Source organism: Morus notabilis, unplaced genomic scaffold (genome assembly GCF_000414095.1).
Source record: "Morus notabilis unplaced genomic scaffold, ASM41409v2 Scaffold205, whole genome shotgun sequence".
NCBI lineage: Eukaryota > Viridiplantae > Streptophyta > Magnoliopsida > Rosales > Moraceae > Morus > Morus notabilis.
This window is the reverse complement of record NW_010363285.1, coordinates 789,871-816,007: the sequence shown is the minus strand read 5'-3', so window position 1 is coordinate 816,007 and position 26,137 is coordinate 789,871. Positions and strand designations below refer to the sequence as shown.

The following is a 26,137-nucleotide window of genomic DNA, read 5'->3' as shown; positions in this document are numbered from 1 at the left end:
ACTCCAGGTATCAAAATGATACTTTTTTCAATGCGAAGGTACATTTTTAATAATATTGAGAACACAGGATAGCTGAACGACTTTAATAGTTTTATCTTTTTTTTTTTGTTTTGTTTTGTTTTTTTTTTGTTTAGTAGGCCACTTTTCTCAACCAATCAACAACAAAGACACAATTTTTTTTAAAAGACAATTATTTTTAACCGGGTTCTTTATAACCAGGTAGTTTCATTTCTATAAATCTATAAAACACAAAAAAAGCTCAATGTTTAATATGTTTAAATTATTTATCACGCCAAAACAAAAGATATATGATTAAATAATAGAAAGTTTGGTAACAAAAGCATCATATATCGGTTTGAATCACAATTCAATGCACCATAATTTAAATCACCACAACTCAAACTAAATCAACAAAGCATAAGATATTGTCGCCTTCTCTGATATACCATGGTGTCGTATTTAATAGTCTGTCACCTGTCGTTTACATAGCTCTGTCGTTTTATCCAATTTATGCAGTTTTATTTGATTTTATCGTGTAGCTATATTATTGTTTTCTTAATATTTGGCGATGTTATGTTTTAGAATTACGTCAATTTACAGTCATTAAAAAAAAATCTTTGCTATGTAATAATATTGATAGTTTATATCCATTTTGTATGATGTTGTTTCATCAGGATTAAGTTGTTTTGGTTTGATGCACTTATTATATTTTTTTTTTTTAGGATTATGTCGTTTTCGGATGATGTTTTTCCATATGTTGTTTTCAGTTTCTGAACGTGATATCAGTTTTTAGAATGTGTTCTTTTTAATAGTTAAAAGACTATGTTGTTTTGAAACTGGTGTTGATTTTTAATGTCGTTCAACCATGCAATTGTTGTGTTTCAGATAGTTTCGTTTTCAGGATGCTTGCCTTTACACTATCCCATCGTTTTACTAATTCTGGTTGTTTCCAACATTCTTGTTTTACACACACTGTCGCAGGGATGACAATTGACACATAACGCGACTTGAAACTCGCACGAAGTTAGTAGGTTTAAGTTTATCATAAATGAGTTTGGGTTATAATTAGATTGACACCAGGGTTGGGTTAGGGTTAGATTTCTAATCCAAAATGACCTGAGTTAATACGATTAACTATGTATGTAATTTGTAAATCAATTATATATGATATAATATAAAAGTTTTAAATGGATTATTAAATACATATATAATGTCTTTCAAAATTTTTAGATAAATTTTACTTGTTTATCTTAAAAGAAAATGTAAATTGATTAATAAAATTGTTAAACATTTTATGATCGTGTTAAATAAATCCCAATTGTATCAATTATTTATTTATTATATTAACTTAAATGGGCTGCGCGGGTTGATACGATTAACATGATTAGTAAACATGTCGTATTTGTGTTGACATTTTTTATACGCGCAATAAATGTGTCGTAATTGGATTGATGTTTTCTGACACGATTAATAAACGGATTGAATACAAATACTACCTATTAACATGAATTGCCATCCCCACACTTCATTGGTTGAAAATGATATTATTTTCTCCCATGACCACTACGACAAATGACATTATTAAGGTGGATTAGGGCTTGACTATGAGAGGATGCAAGTTGGATTCCATATTAAATAATATAGAAAAATGAAAATGACATTAGTTTTGTAGAATCCTATCGTTGGTAAATCATCACCAAAAGTATTAAGGCACAAGGAAGAACAAGGAACGAAAAGATAAGAGGACGTGGCAGGAAGGGAAAACGGGGTGGAAAGAGAAGGAAGCAGAGTTTTGATAATTATATGTTAGAAACCAATAACCACAAATTCCAAAAAAGAGTTGGGTGTTCAACAACATTACAAAACCGATCAATTTCACTCAATTAATCAAATCAATCTACGTGGTTTACTAGTAATTTCTCACCTATTAGGCCAAAGAGTAGAATATTCGAATACACTAATCACTCCGATTAATATTAGATCGAACGCTTAATCACAGTAGTATAATTTTTAACACTATCTCCAAAGTTTATATAAGCTATTTAAACCCCGTTCATTTTACCGATTCGAGTTTTCAATTTTAAGTTTATATAATAAAAAGCTCACAGAAAATGTCACATCTAACTTTTTTTACTACAGTAAAAAATTTTTAAAAAATATCACATCTTAACTCGAATTAAAAACTTAAATTCGCGAAGCGAACAGGCCTTAATATCTTACCCATAAACGACAAAAAAAAAAAGAAGCCTTTCTAAATGCAAGTGGGCAATAAAAAATATATATACGTATTTACATCAAAGAAGAAAATCCGGTGGACCAATAATCTGACACTAACGTTGTCCATACCCTCTTAACATTAATTATCCCCCGCCGCCTCCCATGTTCTTTCATAGTACCCTAGCCGCCACATATAATCAACCTAACTACGTCCAAGTTAGCCCTCGCCCCTCCTCAACCATCAGATCAACTGACTTCTCTCCTTTCAAACAGCACAAGGACCATCCAACGGTCTGCACACTAGGCCCCACAAATTGCCCAGCACTCTCGTTAACACAGAACTATATCCGACATAATTGCAACAATAGGGACATCATTGACAAATTCAATCATCAGAAGATCACTCACACACAAATGGATACAATTTAATTCAGCAGGCCTCTAGTGTTGTGATCTTAAGCATTCAAAAGTTGGGCACAAAAAAAAAAAAAAAAAAAAAAAAATTATGGGCAGGATTTCTTTTAGCCTTATAGTATTAGGCTTGGCGTGGCTAGCTGTTGGCGCAAGAGGTGAGCAATGTGGTCGGCAAGCCGGGGGCGCGATTTGCCCGAACGGGCTGTGCTGCAGCCAGTATGGGTGGTGCGGCAGCACGTACGAGTACTGCTCGCCGGAGGTGAATTGCCAGAGCAACTGCTGGGGCGCACCAGCGCCAGGACCTGAATATGTTGTGCGAGCAACATATCACTACTACAATCCTGCGCAGAACAATTGGGACTTGTTGGCAGTCAGTGCTTATTGCTCAACATATGATGCTAACAAGCCCTACTCATGGCGCAGCAAATATGGCTGGACTGCTTTCTGTGGATCGGGCTCTTCCTTCCCTGATGCTTGCGGCAAATGCTTAAGGGTAAGATTAATAATGCAAACAACAGATTAATTGATATTCCATCTTTACAAAAATGTTAAAACAATAGGGGAGTGTTTTTTATAGTTGGATTTTTATTTTTTAAGAGTGGATTTTGCACGGTCAACACGAGAATATTGGCGATCGTCGTGGTTGTTATTATTTTTTTAACAAGTTAGAAATTGTCAAATAAGATAATGATCTCAAAGTTGACATGTAAATATGCGATTGGTTAAAAGTTGCCAATATTATAGGTAGATATTTGCTTCCTAATATTTTATACACACGTTTATAAAGGGTGTTACCTTTGGTTATGATGAAAATGTTATTAGGCCAAAAATTAGTGCCTAACTCCTGAAAAAGCTCACGTGTCAATTTTCGATGTTGTGCGCAGCTAAGAAATGTAAGAACTGGAGCCACAATAACTGCAAGGATTGTTGACCGATGCAGCAATGCTGGCTTAGATTTGGACTACAGCACTGTGTTCCAACCTCTGGACACCGATGGGGTTGGATGGCAACAAGGCTCTATGGACGTCGGCTACACTTTTGTTGACTGTGGCGACGGGCTTAGTGATCATCCTTTGAGTTCTATTATTGATGAAAAGTCTTCTTGATTGTAAAATAAATGCTAAAGAGTGATCTGCTAATATGTATCACGATGGGTTGAGGGTTGAATAAACTTTGGAACGTTATTCCAAAGGATTGCCTGTCTGTAATGTTCTTTCTTCTGAGAACGTTGAGTTTGTCTCTCGTTGTATGTTTCAAACTCTTTATATATATATATATATATATATATATATATAAATATATATTTCATTGAGATTTTCGTCTTTATGTTTCTTGAAGTCCTAATCGTGCAGATATTCTTGAGTTACATCATATGCCCCGCTCATTCCACCGATTCAAGTTTAGAATTCGAGTTTTATTATAATAAAAAGCTCTCAGAAACAGTCACATCTAACTTTTTTACTATAGTAAAATTTTTTTAAAAACAGTCATATCTAACTTTTTTATTACAGTAAAAAGTTCTCCATAAAGTCACATCTCAACTTGAATTAAAAACTCAAATCAGCGAACTAAACGGACCCTATAATGTGTTCCGAGACAAATTTGATAATATGTTTTGTTTTTTTGGTATACAATGTGAGATTGAACCTGCGTCATTTCCCCCACAATACCCGGTCCTAATCTTTGATTTATTGGTCATTAGCCAGCATAACAGCAATATGGGTTTTCTCTCAAGTGGCTTCCTCTGAATTTAATAATAGGATCCTTGGCGAGTAATATTATAGATTGGGCCATGTAACCATATTTTCTAATCAATTTCACATGATGAACAAGCTTTTTGCTCGTGTTGTACGCTTAGTCAAATTTTTTGACGGATGATTTCTAATTCACGCTTTAAATATCATATATAAATTGAAACACAACACAAGTTTCATTGAAAAAGCCAGTTATAAATAGCTAGATTCATTGCATGGGGGCTTTTGGGTGGGGATTGGGAAGGAAAGTGGGGAAAAAGAAAATAAGAGCACGTTTGGTATAAGAGTTTTAGAACTCGAAACTATGATTCTGAAAAGTAAAAAGTAATTCTAATTTGATTCACTCAAAATTAATGTTTAGTTTAAATGATTATGATTCAATATTTAAATCCTGATGTGACGTTTTAAACTAAGAATTATTCCTAATTTTAAAACCACCCCTTAATTTTGAGTGGTTCAAACCCTTAATTCTAGTTCTGATTTTAGAATTATGATTTAGATCCAAAATCATGAATTATGATTATGATTCTAAAATTAAAATTATAATCACTCTGATTTAAAATCTTCCACCAAACGAAGCCTAAAAGAGCCTATTTTCTATTAGATAATTTGATTCACTCAAAATTAATGTTTAGTTTAAATGATTATGATTCAATATTTAAACCCTGATGTGACGTTTTAAACCAAGAATTATTCCTAATTTTAAAACCACCCCTTAATTTTGAGTGGTTCAAACCCTTAATTCTAGTTCTGATTTTAGAATTATGATTTAGATCCAAAATCATGAATTATAATTCTGATTCTAAAATTAAAATTATAATCACTCTGATTTAAAATCTTCCACCAAACGAAGCCTAAAAGAGCCTATTTTCTATTAGATAATGACGCAAGAGAAAGTGACAGTAAAAATAAAAGGCAGAGGAAAATTTTCTTTCAAGTAATCACACAGAAGCATTGAATATTCGCACATAGATAGATATATACAAGATAATCTTATTTCCACCCATAATAATTTGGCCTTATCCAATACTAAAAAGTTTCCATGGGTCCCAACGCTCTTACATATAGGTTTATAATAGGTTTATTTAATCTAGTCCATTGGATATAACATAACGGATAAGATTTGAACAGTATTGTAAGTTGTCTACTTTATTGTTTACATATGACAGTATGCTATAACATTTTTCTCTTTTACTATAGGATTATACGTAGGCTAGTTGTGAGGAATATTCTCTTAACTAAACTTGTGAATTAACAAGAAGAAGAAGAAAGGAACAGAAACGACATTCTTTAATGTCTGGTGAAGACGAATGCTGCAAGTCGTTTTATTGTGAGAACAGTGAACTTAAAACGCAACGTTTTATTAATGCTGGTTTGGAGCAAGTAGCTGAGCAACGCGTGGTTATCTGTAGAGGCGGTGCCATGTCATCATCATTTTCTCAACGGATATAGATAACATATTCAAGTTATTTATCTGGTTCAGTTTTTTGAGATCTCAGTTTTCTGTTTTAGAGGGAGAAATCAAGAGAGAGAAACTGTACGATTTCGGAAAGTTATTGTCTCCTTCTCAGATATACGATGGTGTCGTATTTAATATATTTATATATGTACATATATTATTATTACTATTATTTTTTTTTGTATTTGATAATTTGTCACCTCACTGATTTATTGCCGTTTACTTAACTCTATCGTTTTATCCAATTTATGCCGTTTTGTTTGATATTTGGCGACGTCATGTTTTAAAATTATGTCAAATAATACTATATAGTCATTTTTTTGAAAATGAAAATCTTCGCTATATGATAAGATAAAGTTTATTCCCCTTTTGTATGATGTTGTTTCATTAGGATCAAGTTGTTTTGGTCTGATGCTCTTGTTTTTTAGTTTTATGTCGTTTTGAGATTATGCTTTTTCATATGCTGTTGTCAGTTTCCGAATGTGATATCGGTTTTTAGAATATGTTCCTCTTGCTATATTTTAGAATAATTCTACCATTTTCCTATGCTATTATCGTATGCCCAAAGACTACGTCGTTTTCAAAATGGGCTTAGTTTTTAATGTCTTTTAAACAAATTAGCAATTGTTGTCTTTCAGATAGTTTCGTTTTTAGGATGCTTGCCTTTTACTATTCCATCGCTTTACTTATTCTTGTTGTTTTCGATGGTGTTGTTTTTCAAATACTGTTGTTTTGCAGGATATGTTCATTAGTTGGAAATGATATTGTTTTCGCCCATGACCACTGCGTCAAATAGTATGAGTAAGGTTGTGAGAGGGCGCATATTCACTGCCGAACAACGTGCAATGTGTAGAGGTTGTGAAGGCCTAGTTCACTGCGAACTTTCATATTAACATTTGTTCCGACATGTAATCAAATCTCATAAATCGTATGGCAAAGAGAGGAGGGCTTACCGTGTTCGATCTTGTGGAAGAATGAGTATAATCTTCCGTGAATAACCCCAAACGTGATTCTGATGAAGTACGGAAAAATCTCCTCCGCCGTCTACGACCGGCCCAATATCTCCACTTATGCAGAGGTTGAGATTGACGGTGGTAGAGACATCTACACAAAATAACAGCCAGCGAGGACGTTGTGATTTGATGAATGAGCTATTTTCTCCGTTTTGGACAAATCGGTGAACGGCGAGGAAAGATTTTCTCGGTTAATAGAACAAGATCTGGCTCAAACGGAACAAGATCTGTCTCAAACAAAACAAAGATCAGGCTCAAACGAAATAAGATCTGGGTTGCAGCTTCACCACGCAGGTTTAAGAACACGAATCAGGGAATCATCGCTGTAGATGATGGGAATGGATAGAGAAGAGAGAGCTTTCGGAGGAAGAGGGAAGAAAACGGTAAGGCGCGCAGAGAATCTGAGCAGAGTTTGGCAGAAATCTTTCACTGTAGCTCAGATTCGAGTTAAAAAGGGAATTCAGTCGGTGGTTGAGTTCTAATTCACGGGCATTAACTCGAATTGTGATTTGAATAACAATTCAGACAGAGTTCACCGAACACATATTTGGGCTGTGGACTCAACTTGAGTTGGGCTTACTCAAGTTGAGTCCACCAAACGAACACCCCCTCAATTCTCAGCATTTGAAAATCTAAATGCAAGTGGGCAATAGAATATCTAATACTACACATATTTTCATTAAAAAAGAAATAGTAGACAAATAATCTGATACTAATTTTGTTCATACCTTCTTAATTAACGTATATCCACAGCCGCCTCCCATGTTCTTTCATAGTACTCCCAAGTCCTAAATCAATTAGCCGCAATATATATTAATCAATCTAACTTATACGTCGTCCTTAGCACCCAACCAACGGATCATCTGACTTTTCTCCTTTCAAACAGCCCAAGGTCCATCCAACGGTACCCTCTACATAAGGCCCCACAAACTTCCTAGAACCTCATTAACACAAACTATATATATATCTGACAATATATAACTGCAACAATACAATTTAATAATCAAGAACGTTACTATATAACGCAAGCTAATCTTTCTGCTAGCTACATTCGTTGAAAAAGTCTTCTGTAAAATAAGCTAGATTCGTTGCATATATATATATATATTATACGTCGTCCTTAGCACCCCTCTTTCCTTCCCAGATCCCCTATTTCCAATGTAATTTGGCCTTATCCAAGACTAAACAGTTTATATTATAGGCAAGTAAATAAATCTAGTACACAATATGAAAAGAAAAAAAAGAAAGAAAAAAAGAGAGAGAAAAAAAAGACTCAAAAAGTTTTGTCCATGTCCCCTCAATAAACAATTATCTTAGCCGCCTCACACGACTTATTTAAGACCCTACAATGACTAATTAGCCGCCACACATATCACACCGCGATCATCTCCACCTTAGTAGTCTACCATTGGATCAGCTGACATTGTACGTTGCAAAGTAACACCCGAGGAGCATCTAACGGTCTGTAAGTAAAGTCTACAGTTTCATCGAGTAACTCCGTAAGACTTTTAAATTAAAGGTGTCAACATTATTGCAACAACGTGGACGCTCAATATTTTTCATAATTATTGTACTATCCATTATTCATATAATTGTACTATAAAATGGAAACCTATCTTTGATGCTTCAAGCAATCTCTAGCATACAAGACATTCCACATTCACAAAGTAAAAATGGGCAGGCTTATCTATTGCACGTTGGTACTATATTTGTGGCTCGTTGTTGGTGCGTTAGCCGAACAATGTGGTAAGCAAGCCGGTGGCAAAACTTGCCCTAACAGCCTGTGTTGCAGCCAATTCGGGTGGTGTGGCAACACCGATGAGTACTGTTTGCCCTCTAACGGGTGCCAGAGCAATTGTAAAGGCGGTGGCGGAGGAGGTGGGGGTGGAGCCAGCGCCACTAATGTTCGAGCTACGTATCACTACTATAACCCGGAGCAAAATAGATGGGACTTGAATGCGGTTAGTGCTTATTGTTCTACTTGGGATGCTGGAAAGCCGTATTCATGGCGTAGTAAATATGGATGGACGGCTTTCTGTGGCCCCGCCGGAGCTCACGGCCAAGCCTCCTGTGGCAAGTGCTTGAGGGTAAGGGGTCAATTTATGCAACTTATCTTGTTAGCAATGTTGGACTAACATTACTAAAGTATATTTGTGAGTGTGAATTTTCTGTTCTACATACACCTATCTTTTAAGTCCACGTGCAGTAAGATACATCATGGTCACAGATTTAGCCTGGTTTTTGTCTGTGCACCTCTAATATTGACGTCCCAAGTTTGATTGGACATGTTCCAGACCAAAAAAATAAAAATAAAAAGTTTAACTGGACACCGTATATGAATCATGGGTCCAGATAGACTATAGCCTAGTCAAATTAGTTACATTAATTCTCTGTTTAATTAACTTGCTGATAATTAAATTAGTCTTTTAAGTTTTCTTTTTTATTCTCCTCCCAATTAGTTGTTAAAGTTGTCACAATTGGTATTCATTATTCAACACCTGTGGCTCACACTATATATGAAACTTGCTGATAATACGAGTAGTGTTCTCAAACATTTTTCTTATTATATGTCGAAGGCAGCTAACAACTATATTGTCACGCAACATTTTTCTTGTAGTGGGAATAGTAGTAGAGAATTTTGTTATTCAAACTTATGAGCAATTGACAATATATATTTGCAAACAGGTTACTAATACGGGGACTGGAGCCCAGCTTACTGTGAGGATTGTGGATCAGTGCAGTAATGGTGGCTTAGATTTGGACTACAATACTGCTTTCCGAAAATTGGACACCGATGGAAGAGGTTATCAACAAGGCCATCTCATAGTGAACTACCAATTTGTCGACTGTGGCAATGGGTTTAATCCTCTTCTTTCTATTGTCGATAAACAATAAATTTCTTTTGGAATGCAAAATGCCCCCACAACAATAATACATGTTTTAATGAGAAGCTGAGAGTTAATTATATCTATGGTATAATAATTAGTTGTTGTAATAAACTCTCGGATATATACATCCGATAGGTGTGCTGTAGTGTACGTATCTTTATTGTTCTTGTTAAAGAACAGTTGAGTATTTGTTACCGTCTTGTACGCTTCAAGATTTTTATACTACAAATAAAACATGATTATGGAGGTTATTCAAGAATTAAGTAACATGATATGGTGTTTTTGGCGTTATTCTCTGTTCACTGTACGTCAGATTTTTGTAAATTGGTTTGATAATGTTAGAACCGGTTATGTGCTTTTACCGTGTTTTCTTATAAAATTGATTAAAGATTACCAAAATAAAACACAAAAGCAGAGTAAATACCACACAACGATTAAACGTGATTCAGTCAAACCGACCTACATCTACGGGGCCACGCCCAGACATCAAGCAATCCACTAATAGGTACAAAGTTACAGACACCAATCGAACTTAACCAACCCAAGACTCCCTCTTGACTATCGACGCCGCTGTGTCTAACACCCTAAGTGGCTAGCTTGACGAACACCACTCGTCTTCAAACGCCTTCTCCCGAAAGCTCACAAAATCTTCTCTCAAAGAACAAAATTGATGAACGCTATATCTCTTCAACTTGTGCACTCCGTACTTTATCAGAATTGCAGTCCATCATCTGATTTCTCGTACAGCAACCTTTTATAAACTGATCTAATTCAACATCAGAATCTATCTCAGAATCTATAGTTATAGATAAGACATTTATCAATTTAAAATTCAAAACACGTAATCTGCTTCGCATATTCCAGTTTCAGTTTCCTTGACCCAGATTCCCAGCACTCTAATCTCTTTTTAGATGATATCTTGATCTTCAAAATGAATTCATCATGAAATACAGTTTTGAATAAACCTTTTATTCAAACTAAAACAAAATCTTTAACAGATATTTGTTTCAATTTCAAATCCTGGTTTAAATCAAAATACCAACACAATCTTGATCTTTTCCACGAAATTCTCATAGCCTTATCTTAATTCAAAACTGTGAAGCTAATTTCTTCTATTTGAACGAACCAAAAAGCTGATCTTCTTCTATTCGAACGAACCCAACGAATTCGAAAGACTAACTCTAGATTTTGTCAAAACGCACAGCATTACTTAAGGAACAAAACGACTCAAACAACAGCTATACGATTTTTCTTGACACTTTCAAAATAAACAATCCAAACATGAAGCCCAACTAAACCAACCAAAGCCTAAAACATAAAAAGAGAGCCAAAACGACTCACACGACTCAACAGATAATTACTTCAAACAAAATAGTACTCTCTAAAGTCAATAAGATTTGAGTGTACTTAGTCTCTCACGTTCCATAAAATTTCAGGAAAATTGGTTTTTTTTTTAATTATGTTAAGACAAAATGATGATTGTTCTATACTAATATATGTGACTATAATCTAACTAATTAACCTCTTAGAAGTGCGTAAAATATTGCGAAATTAGGTGACCGACCACCTCTAATATATAAAGGCAATGTATTTAATAGATAACTAGTAGTTACACAATACAGTCCCAAAAGACAAGATCTTGAGTTTAAGATATACACGGGACAGTGTTTTTTTTTTTTTTTTTTTTTTTTTTGTGTGGGTTGAAATGGATAGTGCTTTCTTTAACACCTGATCCATGAGGACCATGACCAATTCAATAATATTTTATTAACTTTCCCTTTCAAAATGTAAACCGCCGTTTACATTTGTTTGTAGATTTCTAAGTTCCACAAGGCTAAGAGATAAGTCACCTTTATGATCACCACGCACTAGTAATTAGTAATTGTTCCTAAATTTTTATTTGCCCCGTATTGACTATTTGTCACTATTTTTTAAAGTTCCATTTCTATTTTTCATTTCCACAATTCAAGAAATCGTCCCTTTGCTAAGCGTAAGTACGTTTTCTTCACCTTTTTTTTCCCCCTCCCGTTAGATAGAACATAACTATCACTCTATTAATTAAAGGGCTACAATCAGAATTGTCCAAATACACATACTAATTACTGGTTCATAATTCTGAATTACAAAACATGTATCTTTATTTTACACATGTCAATCTAAAACGCAACAACAATCTACGCAACATATTTCCATTCTCACAAAAGAAAAAGACTAAGAAATAACTTTTCAAGCTAGCGAAAATTACCTCGCACCGCTCCATTTTACCGTCTGTCATGCATGTTTTTTTTTTACCTTATTTGAATCGAAAGAAAATTTGGTGATCTTAGATACAAAAGCGCCTATAATATGTTAACCAAGGCACATAACGCGATATTTTCCACCTTGCTTGAAGGTTTATGCCATGGAAAAAAATTTTGGAAACCCATTTTCCTTCAAGAATAATAAGCAAAATAGTCTATTGTTTATATGCATCACATAAAGAAATCTCACACTTCATGATGGAGATAATTTCACTAAATATAAACTAGATAGTGTTACTCAATTGCTCTAACTGATCCATGTCCAAATTCACTAATGTTATAAGCATAATTTATACGACTTAAAATCTTGCTTATAATGATGTGTGAGATTTGCTTAAGTACCAAACTTTATGACCAGTGCTAGTGACACAACAACTTATTAGTCGCCAAGATTGACTAATTTCTTTTCTTTTTTTTTTTTTTTGAAAGGGAAGATTGATTAATTTCACGTTTCCACAACTATACATTATAAATCCTTCTGTAAGTTTCGTCCACGGTAGAAAAAATTTACACCTTTTAGCCCCAACAGATAAAGTGTTTCTTGACCATTTTTTCTAGTAGAGTGTACTAGTCTATGAAAGCAAAAAATTCCAAAGTGCACCTTAGATACATCTTATTTATTTTTCCAACTACAGGGATACGTTAGTAAATTTCTAAGGGCCTCATGGTCCTATAAATTTAGAGGATTTTTTCACCACCTAGGCATCTACCATACAAACACAAAAGGAAAAAAAAAAAAATATATATATATATATATATATATGTGGAAAATGCTTAAGGGTATATATGTCTCAAAACACATGAACTTCTTGATATCGATTGGTGGTATGCCTTTTCGGTTTTCTATTGTTGAAACTGGGTGCATATTTAATCCCTTAATTTGCTCTTTGTGTTTATTAGAACTTATTGGTATAACCGATCCCTGGTCGAGATTAAGTTCCTTGTATTACGAGGTTATTTGCGTCAGTATTAGTGTGTGTATTTCCTCGATTTGGAATATATACAACTTCCCTTTTAAAAAAGCGCACACACATCAACGTCTTATATTCAAACATCTGCTTCATAATATAAGACTCTTAATTTATTTTCATGTTGGTTTTACATGTGTGTATATATATATATATATATGTTATAGGTGACAAACGCGAGAACTGGGGCTCAAGCAAAAGTGAATGAAGGAGTTTTCAAACAAATAGACACTGGCGGAACAGGCTATGCACAAGACCACCTTTCGGTAAACTACATGTTCGTGAACTGCGAAGACTGAAATACAAATCAAGATCTTCTCTTCATCTTCTAGGAAAATTTCCTACTTGTTTTAAAAAGGTTAATAACCTCGAATGGAGATTCATGGTAATGCGTTCAGGCTGAAAAAAAAAGAAAAAAAAAAAAATGAGGAAGGGAAAATTTAGCTCGTTTTTAAGGTGGTGTTTATTAATTTTATCAGAAAAACAACCCAAACACCATCTAACATATCGAAATATATCAACGCGAACACTACGATCTAACCTGCATAATTTATTTAATTAAACTACTATGTTCAATTTATAATTGACAAAATTACTTTTCATTTGTCATGATTACCACACGTTTGATATGATTATGACAATTTTAAAACTTATATTAATCAATTTATCTTTTTCTTCGAGGAAAAAATGAAACTTAATCAGTAAAGTAAAAATTTATGTTGTTTTCTATTTAATAAATCATATAAAATTTTATATTGGATTATATTACATATAATTAGATTTGTAAAATGATAAATAGCTAATCTTGTAATCAATTTAGGTTACTTCATATTTAACAGATCAACCCATACAAAATATGTTTATTAATTGTGTTAATCGTGTCAAGCCAATACCCAAACCTAATCATGTTGTCGTTGAACTAAATTATTATCGCCTTCTCTAGTATACGATGGTGTAGTTGTTAATAATTTGTATCTCAATGATTTACTGCCTTTTACATAACTCTGTCGTTTTACCCAATTTATCCCGTTTAATTTTATCTTTAGCTGTTTGATTATCGTATGTTTTGGAATTACGTCAATTTAATATTATACAGCAGTCATTTGAAATTATCCCTTTTGTATGATGTTGTTTCATTAGTATTAAGTTGTTTTGGTCTGATTCTCTCTCTCTCTCTCTCTCTCTCTCTCTGTTTTTTTGTTTTTTGTTTTTAAGGATTATGTCGTTTTCAAATTATGTTTTCATTTGCTGTTGTCAGTTTCTTAATATGATATCAGTTTTCAGAACGTGTTCGTGCAGCTATTTTAGAATTCTATCGTTTTCCTATATTATTAACGTCGTTTTCAAAATGGGCTTGGTTTTTATGTCGTTTAACGATGCAATTGTTGTCTTTCAGATAGTTTCGTTTTTAGGATGCTCACCATTTTACTATCCCATCGTTTTACTAATTCTTGTTGTTCTGATAGTGTTGTTTTATAGATACCGTCGTTTTCAGATTGTTCTTTGGTTGAAAATGATATTGTTTTCGTCCATATATGCGCACTGTCGTTTCCATTTTGTGTCGTATCTATGTTTACTGTCGTTTTCTAGTGTCTGTTCTTTTTCGGTTTAGTAGTTGTTCATCATGTTTTGTTTTGTTGTCATTTTTCATTTTTATTCTCGGTCCCAAAGATTTGATCCATTTGTTGTCTTTTTGTTTTTATTATTTTTTCCATATATAGTAACATTATTTTTTACTTTTGCGTATTATTTTTTTCATGTTTAATATTCTCATTGTCGTTTTCAGGTTTATTGTCGTTTTGATGGTGGTGGTTGTTTTTCAGTAGTGTCGTTTTCAGTGTTATTTTCTTTTCTCTTAGTTTACCGATCCATCCCAAAAGCTTAAAAGCTTTAGGAAGTGAGCCAATAATAATTATATACTTTAACACTCCCCGTCACGTGTGGACTGGACAATGAATAATCATATGGGTAAATTAATTAGAAAGCCCAACACGTGAATATTTAAACCCAAAATATATTAAAGACTTAACACATGATGACAATTTAAATGGAGATAAAAAGTACAATTATGGGGGTTTGAACTCAAAACCTCTCACTTTGATCCATGTTATTTACTAATTCATCTTAAAAATTTAAGCTGTAGTTGTATACTTTAACACTTTCGTTTTCAGTCATTATTGTTTCATTCGAGATTCGTATAATTTTATCGTTTTACATAATCGCTTAGTTTAACATTTTCTAATCTCATTGTCGTTTTTCAGGGTTGTCGTTTTTCTTCCCCTCTCATTGTCGTTTTCCTTTTTTATTGCCTCGCCTCCCCCTGGAAAAAGTCGCATTGAAAAATCTTTTGTCAACAGGTAGATCATCCGTTGCATAGGGGCTTGTTAATCTTATTGGGTGGGAAGGAAAGAGCGGGAAACGAATAAAAGAGACCGTTTTCTTTAAAAATAACCACGCAAGAAAAAGGTCACAACAAAAATACAAGGGGGACGATTTTTGTTTTTGTTTTTTAAGTCAATGATCAAATAGAAGCATAGGAGATATTCACATACACATCACACAGATAGATAAAATATAAAACGTGATACGACTTACACTGTGATATTATACATAATTAACGAACGTGTAATAGCGTGTAAATATTTGAAAAAAAAAAAATTCTTCTGATTATTTAATGTTGAACAAATTTCATCTAAACACAATTATGATATGTTGTAATTTTTTTCTTTCCGAGTTGAATGTTCTATAAACTTTGAAATTTAAAAGTTACCTATTAATTTTCTTTATACTAGAACCGGGATAAGTCAAAATTTTTACCGGCCAGCAACAAGGACATTAATGGGTTGCTTAGTTGGTGGATTCGTACCCTAATTCGAATCATGGTTCGTAATTCACTATAGTATTTTCTCTCATAAAAAATACACGTAAATCGAAAATAATTCTGAATTTATAAACCAAACGTTCACTAAAAGATCACCTAGAAGCTAGATTGCAACCTACAACATTAATTAGCTTCACTTTTTCAATTCCAAATAATTATAACCCTTTTGAAGATTGAAAGGCAACTATTAAGAGACACAATCAAGCGATAAGGTTAGGTATTGGTTGTTGTAATATTATTCGGAGATCTGCTGCACAAATTGGTTCAAAATCAAATAATTAGAACTTGGATTTCTATTAATCGTAAGTTTTCTAGTCCCATTTGTCAACAAATTAACTTCATTTGTTGTTGGGCTTTTATCATATAGCTTGAGTTAAAATTGACTAAAAGAAGCAAACAGCTGCAGCCTACCGGTTGCAGCCAGCTTGTTACATGCCTAATCTACTATAAATACCTTCTGATGAAAGATGCTGTGGCCTGATTAATTTATATATAATCAAAGATGGGGTTTTAGCACAAATGATCTTTTTTGAAGGTTTTTTTTTTCATAAATAGTCGGAATTTTATAAAATTACAAAAAAGTCATTTTTTATTAACTTATTAGTCAAATTAGCAGTCTATCACTAATTGATTTTTACTTATAACTGATTAATAACTGATTAACTTGAACATTCTTCATTGTTAATTAATATCAGTTAATAATTAACCAAATTCAATTAATAATTACTCAATTTTAATCAATAAATTATAGGTTTATAAATGAAAAACCATTAATAATTTATGGGTAATCCTAATTGTCTAAGGGTGACCCACTGATTGACTCCTTAAAAAGGGAGTTATTTTAGAAATTTGGCCATTTACGAAAAAATATGGTAAAAACAAGACCATTTAATTAATTTTTCCTAAGAGATGCTATGGCTCATAATAAATACAACTTATATAGGCATACCTATATATGTACATATATCATGAATCATGAATATAACGTGATTATAAGTATAGTCTAGCGATAATTGCACACTTAATTATTTTAAGGTGTACAGATGTAATCTTTTATTTCTAAGTTTTAAAAAAAAAAATTCATGAATATCTCGGGCATCAAGTCATCAACAAAAAGAAAATTGAGATGATTTCCTTCGGAAAAAAAAGGGGTATAAAAATGAAAATTGTAGAGGATTATTTAAAAGAAAAAAATTAATCTGTAGAGAAATTAAGGATCACGTGGCTTTGCTCGGGGCTGGATAATGGAATAATTACATCCTATATAAAAGCGTTGAAATATTGTCATCTTGTATTGGCCATTACTTTTTTTGTTTTGTTTTGTTTTTTTGTTCTTTTTTGTTCCTGAAATCGGCCATTTATACTTTGTTAATTGAACTTAAAGTCGTTTTGATGAGCATTTGTGTAATAGGGGGATTGGACCAAACCCATAACAGCAATTAAGACCAAAATAATAATAATATATATAATCATAATAGACACACACACACAAAGATCAACGCACATCCTGTATACATATACCACATATGTACGAAAACATATATATGTCTGGTCATCCATTAGAATTTACATATATAGTTTTTATATTATCATATAGAAAAATCCTTTTTTCAATTAGTAGTTATTCTCTTGGTAGCCATGTTTTTAAACATTAAATTTAACGTTTAAATAAAACTGATATGATATGATATAAATATGATAGTTCAAAATAGATCAACCCTACTACTAAAATGCTTTTTCATACATTACCCTACAATTTATAAAATGCATTTTATTTAAAGTATAAGGTTCTCTAGTTCAACTGTTTTAGTTTTAATAATATTGATTTAATAAGGTTGTGCTGGGGCATGAATTTTTCTTTTTTCTTTGAGACTTTGATAAAGAAAAATAGAAAGGAAAAACATAGTGTTGAACGGAAAACAAGTCGAATAATGGTTAGATTTTTTTTCTCCATTTATTTCTTTTGTCTAGTTTCAAATTTCAATATCCAATAAACTATAGTTATAATCTCTAGATATTTCATGTTTTTTCAGAGAGATATTTATTACATACAAATAAGTATATCTACATTCTATACCACCTCTTTTTTTTTTTTTTTTGCCATTGAAAAATAAAAGTACGAGAGGAGAAAATTATACTTAGACATAACACCAGGACATTACTCATGACATCTCTCCCATCAAATAATATTATACCATTTCAATTAAAATATCATGTCACTCAAAATATTTTAATTGGTGTAACATAGTATTATTGGAGGATATGAAAATGGAGATAAATGAGCCGAACGTCAAAATATTGATTATTAAATGGTAATTGATCAAACTGTATAATAGTTAAGGTTTTCAAAGTCAAAGGCCTCTAGATGACGTATTGATGAAACCATTAAATATGGGTCAAGAAATCAACAAGGACTTTTAAAGCAAGAAAACGCATAATCTTTCAGTGTTTGTTTCTAATATACTCAGAAAAATCTATAATAAATAAAAAAAAAAAACAACAGGCAATCCTTATGCAGAGCCACACGCGGAAAAAAGACAATCATCCTTTTTTTTTCTTCATAGAAAACGCATAATTATTTTGTTGACCAATAGAAAGTTGAGTTAATTTGTATCGAACTGGCCTCTATTCTCATGTCAGTTATAATGTGTGTTTGAAAAATAATTCCCGGAAAAAGAATCCATTTAAGACGTTAATTTTTCTAAATGTTATCACCAAACTAATGTTCATGAAACCGCATCCACATAAATTCACCACCAAAACGTCAATTTTCTTCTTTTTCTCGGGCAATAACAATTTCCAGAAAATTCCTATGCGAAAATTTTATTAAGCAAGTTGACTTTGAAAGAGAGAGAAAAAAAATAAAAATCAAAATGTCACGTCACTTTCTATTCTAGCCACCTTAGCTAGCTAGTTTTTCCAACTTTTGAATTGGAAGCATTAATGCACTCTTCTTTACAAACCCACTTAAAACGCATTACCTATATAAATGCATAACTCGTGTGAAGTGAAGTGCATTTATATATTGTAGTTCCAGCAATATATATATATAGTCTTGCATATATATATATATATCACCTTTCTTTCTCTTAAAACTTATTTCCATCTATAATTTAGCCTTAGCCAAGACTAAAAAGTTTCTAATTCTAGGGAAGTAAATAAATCTAGAACATCTATAGCCGCCTAACTTGACGTATTTAAGCCCCACCCTCATGACCAATTAGCCGCCCCACACATTATCACACAATTGATCACTTCCACCTTGGCTCCCTACCATTTGATCAGTTGGCTTCTCACATCACAAATTAACACCCGAGTACAATCCAACGGTCTGTAAATCAAATTAATTTAAGGTCTTTTTTTTTTTGTTTTTTAATAAAGTGTAGACTAGGTCTCAAATATTATTGCAACCATCATTCACATAACTGAACTATAAAAGGGAAGCCAGTCTTTGTTTGATGCTTCAAGCCATCTATGCCATACAAGTCATTCCACGTTCAGAAAATCAAAATGGCTAGACTATTCTATTGCATGTTGGTACTGTTTTTGTGGTTAGTTGTTGGTGCATTGGCCGAACAATGTGGTAGGCAAGCCGGTGGCAAAACTTGCCCTAACAACCTGTGTTGCAGCCAATACGGGTGGTGTGGCAACACCGACGAGTACTGTTCGTCCTCTAAGGGGTGCCAGAGCAATTGTCAAGGCGGCGGCGGAGGTGGTGGTGGCGGAGGCGGGGATGGGGCCAGCGCCACCAATGTTCGGGCTACGTATCACTACTATAACCCGGAGCAAAATGGATGGAACTTGAATGCTGTTAGTGCTTATTGCTCTACTTGGGATGCTGGCAAGTCATATGCATGGCGTAGTAAATATGGATGGACAGCTTTCTGTGGCCCTTCCGGACCTCGCGGCCAAGCCTCTTGTGGCAGATGCTTGAAGGTAAGGAATCAAACAGGTTTCTTCAACCAATTTTTTGTCAATGCATGTTGACAATGTTGGTCTAACATTACTATAGTTTATTTGTGTGTGTGATTTTTTTTTTTTCCAATTAGTTGTTACAATTTGAAGGAATTCTACAATGATCATATACCTTCTTGTTATAAAAGGTTTGATAGCGTATACTTCTTTCTATTACTATCAACATACAACACGTCCCGTAAAAGTAGTTCAACATGTATGGATGTGCGTGGTGAGACCCACTCTATTAATTGTAGTGCTTAATAAGTGTAGTGTCTCTAAGTATTTCTTTTCCTTCTATTTTTAACACCATTATGTAATTATAAAATAACCCGTTGTCAAAGACATTATCGTCGCCATATATATAACAATTATCTTGTAGTGGCATACTAGAGAGATTTTGTTATTCAAACACATATATAATGAACAATAATTGACAATTGGTACGTGTATGTTTGCAAACAGGTTACTAATACGAGGACAGGAGCCCAGCTTACAGTTAGGATTGTAGATCAGTGCAGCAATGGTGGCTTAGATTTGGACTACAATACTGCTTTCCGAAAATTGGACACCGATGGAAGAGGTTATCAACAAGGCCATCTCATAGTGAACTACCAATTTGTTGACTGTGGCGATTAATCCTCTTCTTCCTGTTGTTGGATCATTAATAATAAATTCTCTTACGGAATGCAAAAACACGCACTACATTACTTGTTAGTAAGCAGCTGATGGTCAAATATCTCTGCAGTATAGTAAGTTGTAATAAACTCTCGGATATATCTCCGATAAGTGTGTTCGCATCTTTAATGTTCTTGTCAAAGAACTATGAGTTTGTTTTTAGCTATACTACAAATAAAACATGAGTATGGAGATGTATTAAAGTAAAATTCTGAAAATTTTCTGAAGTGGAAGTTTATATTGCATGATCATGATGGTGTTTTTGCATTATCTTTCTCTCAAACCTCTTTCACTGTTCACTGCACGTCAGATTTTAGTGAATTGGGTAATAGTTACATCGAACAAAACAGTCTCTGATATCGGATGAATTATTCAGTATTTCAGGTATACCGCGTTATCATACTTATTCCAATAAAAATTTAACATTTAGTTGGTTTGCCCATATTAATTATTTGTAATCACATTCTTCTCTCCTAATGTACTTTACATTAATTATCTAATCAAAATCATCGTAAATATTCTACCTAAATGTTTTATATTAATTAACCTCTCATAAAATTATTTTTAATTATTTTTAAAAAATATATATTTTCAACGTTAAGTTAACTTAGGAAATAAACAACTTCACTATATACGCTGAACGACAACTTTCTAATATTCTTTCTTTCTTTTTTTTTTTTTTTTTTTTTCCTTATATATTTTGGCGTATCTTCTTTCAACCCATGAACGGTCCTTCACTCTTGGGAAAAAAGAGATACGTTGAACAAATTTCTCACCATTAATAAGAGAAGCATTTGAAACTGGTACACTCCAAACCATTATCAGTAACAGCTTCCTTCTTTTGTTGTTGATGACCATTGATTGCTCCATTTTTTTTTTTTTTTTTTTTTTTTTGAAAATGGATTTTGGTTAAATACTCTTCTTGCGTACTGCACTATTGTTGCATTTCTATAATAGGAAAAAATATTACTTTGTTAATACACGACAACGGAAGGTAAAAGCCTTAACTTTTTTTCAATTCTAAGAAAAGTTAAAAATTAGAGTTGCTATTAAAGCGTTAACTTTGGACTCTATTAAAAATAGTATTAGTTTTATAATTTTACGAATATAATATAATATTTGAAGTTAACAATGTAAGACATTTTGTCGAGTATTTATATTCATTTATGTAACTCAAACATGAAAAATTAGGTTGCTGAAATATATATATGATCTCTTGTTGTCTTTCACTTAATACTATTTAGTGGCTAAATCGTAATGATTACATATTGAATAGGTGCTGATCATTTGGAAAAACTATGCTTGCGTTCAATATATAGATAGAAAAAAGAAACAAGTGTCGTTTAAAATTATCATATAAAAAAATCATATAAATTTAAATGCAAAAAAAAAAATAATAAATAGAAAGAAAATTATTTAGAGTTAACTAAACAATATAAAAAGTTTAGGTAGAGTAATTATAGTAATTTTGACTCAACAATTAATGACATACACATTAAGAAAGAGAAACATAATTTAAAAAAAAAAAAAAAAGTGGCATAGACAAACTATTCATATGTTAAATTTTTATTGGACGGGTGTATTATATAAGTATTATGATATGGTACACCCGATCCACTAGATAATTCTTTATGATATCAATGTATAAAAGTTGAGCATAGCCTTGATAAGATTTAAGGAGAGCGGCATAACCTCGATAATGATGGTGTGGTTCTACACCGATACGTGACTCCAATCTAACTAATATTTAACCTTTTTAATTGTTAATAAGTGTATGAATATTAGGTGGGATGACCAATTAAAAGATGTTGGAGCTTTTTTTTTCTCATTTTTAGGCAAATAGAATTAGATCCGGCCAATGAGTGAATGATTATCACTTCAATTTGATTGACTGATAAATTATTACTAATAAATTTTTTTTTTTCAAAAATAATGAATTAACTAATAATCAAATAATGAATTTGATCACCAAATCATCATAAAAAATGGAGAAATGTCCAAAAGCAAAAGGATCCTTTGAAAAGGATAACAGGAAAATGAATCAAGTCTTTGATTAAAGCTTATACTTATCTATTCAGGATTAAAATTACACTCCTAATCTAATAATTAAACGCACGAATAAGAAAAAAAGGGAAATGCTCCTTGTACTCTCTTTCTATTGATGTTAACATATAAAGGCAATATATGTCATAGATATATAGGAGTAACCTTAAATAGTCTCATAATAATATGTTAACCGAGACACGTACACAGTGTACTTTCGGCTTGCTTAAGGTTGATGAATATATATATATATATATATTTGTCTATTATTTGGTCTAGGAATTACATAAATAAACTTCAGATATATGTACACATATATATATATATATATATGATAAACTAGACAAAGCCACTCAAATGCTCTCACTTATCAATATCCAGTTCATGAATGTTATAAACATAGGTCCTTGTATGAATCGAATCGTGCTTACAATAATAATGTGTGAGATTGCATAAGTGCCAAACTTTAAGACCAACAATTGCCGGTGACACCGCAACTAATTGTTTTATGTAAATTATATAAACTTTTTATTATACAACATTATTAGTATATATATTCTCACAACATAATTAATCATCCAATTCGGATCACTTTGTATCAGGTAAATCAATTCGAAATATGATATGTTTATTTATTGTGTTGATCAGTACCAACCCTATTATGAATTAAATCCTTTTATATTATAAAACTACTGTTAGCCCACCTCCTAACAGCTTAAGCTTTTAGGATGGATTGGTAAATTAACATGGTATCAGAGTGGGAGGTCCTGAGTTTAAACTCCCGTAATTGCACTCTTTATCCCCATTTAAAATTGTCATCATGTGTCTCGGGCTTAAATATTCACGTGTTGGGCTTTCTAATTAATTTACCCACACGATTGCTCATTGTTCAGCCCACACGTGAGGAGGGGTGTTAAAGTATAAAACAATTAATTTACCCACACGATTGCCTATTGTTCAGCCCACACGTGAGGAGGGGTGTTAAAGTATAAAATTATTATTGGTCCACCTCCTAATAGCTTAAGCTTTTGGGATGGATTTGTAAACTAACATATATAAAACACAAACTCTAAAATTACTTTGTATGGTTTCCAATCTATAGTCGTGTCATGACCTAAATTTTCAATAGAAATCCTCATGGCTGCTCATTTATTTACGGTAGTTTTTTTTCCTTTCGTTGTCGTTGGTCTTTATTATCATTGTCTCATTCCTTCCTTCTCCCTTTCGTCCTCATACTATTGTCATCTGCTGTCGTTTTATTCTATTTACAGTCGTTTCTTGTGATTGTGGTTTTCAACTTTTATGTTCTTTTATACATGGCCGCCGTTTGCTTTTCTCAATCGGGTTTGGTCTTTATTGTCCTTTTCCTCCGCCGTTTGCTTTACGTAGGGGTGGCAATTCGGGTTGACGGGTCGTGTTCGTGTCGTATTGACCCTTTCAGTTGACACGAATAGGTTTGACACGAACACGACCCGTTTATTAATCGTGTCGAAATACAAAACTCAAACACGACCTGTTTATTAGTGGGTTGACACGGCACGACACGAATAACCCGTTTATTAAACATGTCATAAACGTGTCGTGTCAACCCATTGATTACCTGTCAACCCGTTTATAAAATGGGTGATAAATTGGTCATGTTAACCTATTTATGAACCTATTTTTGAACATGTTTATAAAATAGGTGATAAATGGGTCGTGTTAACCTATTTCTTAACTTATTTTTTAACATGTTTATAAAATGGGTAATAAACAGGTTGTGTATTCGTGTTACCCAAATATGACACGTTTAATAAAAGGGTTATGGCGGGTCAATTGCGGGTTGACGGGTCAACCTGAAAATGACACGTTATTTAATCTTGTTTCACGGGTTCGACCTGATTTTGACCCGTACCTATTTATGATAAACCCAAACCCGCTAATTTCATGCGGGTTTCAAGTCGTGTCACTACCCGGATTGTCAGCCCTAGCTTTACGCACATTTCCGTCAGTTTCACATCATTCTAATTAGTAAATAATACTTTCATTATATATTAGTCGTCTATTTGTTTTATTAATGTATATTTTTCATTATTTTTGTGAAGCTGTTTTTAGTTTGTTTGGATAATCTCTAATATAAATATTAATATTAATTATATATTTATTATTAAAAAGTGTGATATGATATATTATTTTTTATTTTTACTTTAATATATAATATTATTTAAAATGTTAAATCTACTTTTTTCATAATTATTAAGTTTTAAAAGTTATAAAAGTACATTTTTATGTTTAAAATAAAAGAATTTTTCTTGTAAGAGACAGCCCCTTAAAATAATAAGAAAATATAAAAATTGTAATGATTACATGAAAAAATAATCATTTTAAGCAATAATATTTAAATATTAAATTTTTCATATGTTATATTTAATGAAAAATTTGTCACAAAATATAACATATAAAATATTTAACACAAAAAGTAATATTATATTAAAATATATTTTTTATATTTTAATATTAAATTTATAATTAACACATTAATTATAATATTGCATATGAGATACTATGTCTTTCGAAGTTAAACGGACGGAACCGGTTACCCTTCCAAGACTATCATCGAAACTTTTTACTATAGAGCAGTACTCCGTCTATTAAGTTAAACGGCGGCGATTAATTTCCCAAGACACTAACATTGAAGGAAATCGCAGGGCGATTGCTTTCTCCGAGAAGGGAACGTTGAAGAAACTTTCATTTGTTTCTTGTTTGCTTGCTAAGGCCTAAGGCCACGAAGGTCCAACAATCAACAGGAATTTGCAATTATTTTTCCACTTTCAACTTTTTTTCTTCTTCTTCTTTCCTTTATGCCGATATTATCATCTGGATCTATCTTATTTTTTATTTTCCGTTTTACTAATTTCTGCTCTCTGCTGTATTTATAAATTTATGATCTGTATTTTTCAGGCATTTATGTATTTAAGATTTTTTCCCCAGAAATGAGATATGAATTATTGTTGGTTTCTTTTTGCATGCCCACGTTTTATTTTATTTTTTTAAGAGAAAATTATGTATACAACCATCTTTTTTTGCTATCTCTACATTTATACCACTCAAAATATAAGTTTGTTCTACTTAAGACGGTTTTCTAATAATTTAACAAAATACATGTTTTTACTATGCGGCTTCAACGACATAAATGCTAGATATAGTACTATTTTGAATGGTGTTTTTGATTTCTCTCCTTTTTTCAAACCACTTTGTGTTGTTTTGTTTACACCACCTCATGTTAGGGAGGACTTAATTATGACCTAAATATTCTGGCGTTTGTATTTATTGATTGATTTCCTGGATCTTATGAATCACTACTTGGTAATCATGACGCGCGGGTCGGACCATAAAAGGAGAAATATGGATGAACCTGAAATATTAAGACCCTCGATCTCATTGCCTGGGAAGAGGGAGGAGACATCACCACCTTCATCTCAGAAACCGCCAACGCAAATTCCTGCAGATGATGCTATTGCCAAGGACAATCAATATTGAAAATATATTAAGTTCTCGTTCATTTTACGAATTCGAGTTTTTAATTCAA

The 26,137-nt window shown here is 32.6% G+C and overlaps 3 protein-coding genes across 3 annotated transcripts; all 3 read left to right on the top strand.

Annotated features, from left to right (window-relative positions):
* Window positions 1–2,444: 2,444 nt before the first annotated feature.
* Window positions 2,445–3,880, top strand: LOC21407312 (barwin). The gene is made up of 2 exons (XM_010103989.2): window positions 2,445–3,124; window positions 3,516–3,880. Exons 1-2 carry the CDS (start codon window positions 2,723–2,725, stop codon window positions 3,735–3,737), a joined length of 624 nt encoding a protein of 207 aa, XP_010102291.1. The 5' UTR covers window positions 2,445–2,722; the 3' UTR covers window positions 3,738–3,880.
* Window positions 3,881–8,493: 4,613 nt separating this feature from the next.
* On the top strand, window positions 8,494–10,014 carry LOC21407310 (barwin). The gene is made up of 2 exons (XM_010103987.2): window positions 8,494–8,944; window positions 9,543–10,014. Exons 1-2 carry the CDS (start codon window positions 8,531–8,533, stop codon window positions 9,750–9,752), a joined length of 624 nt encoding a protein of 207 aa, XP_010102289.1. The 5' UTR covers window positions 8,494–8,530; the 3' UTR covers window positions 9,753–10,014.
* A 9,357-nt stretch (window positions 10,015–19,371) lies between these two features.
* On the top strand, window positions 19,372–20,775 carry LOC21407309 (barwin). The gene is given in 3 exon segments (XM_010103986.2): window positions 19,372–19,830; window positions 20,314–20,483; window positions 20,485–20,775. Coding segments are annotated over 3 exon segments (678 nt in total). The 5' UTR covers window positions 19,372–19,404; the 3' UTR covers window positions 20,567–20,775.
* Window positions 20,776–26,137: the final 5,362 nt, after the last annotated feature.

Bases quoted from the DNA above. Each gene is read 5' to 3' on its own strand.
- LOC21407310 (XM_010103987.2), top strand. From the start codon at position 8,531: ATGGGCAGGCTTATCTATTGCACGTTGGTACTATATTTGTGGCTCGTT. The intron at 8,945-9,542 runs GTAAGGGGTCAA...ATTTGCAAACAG, and splicing joins CCTGTGGCAAGTGCTTGAGG to GTTACTAATACGGGGACTGG.
- LOC21407312 (XM_010103989.2), top strand. From the start codon at position 2,723: ATGGGCAGGATTTCTTTTAGCCTTATAGTATTAGGCTTGGCGTGGCTA. The intron at 3,125-3,515 runs GTAAGATTAATA...TGTTGTGCGCAG, and splicing joins CTTGCGGCAAATGCTTAAGG to CTAAGAAATGTAAGAACTGG.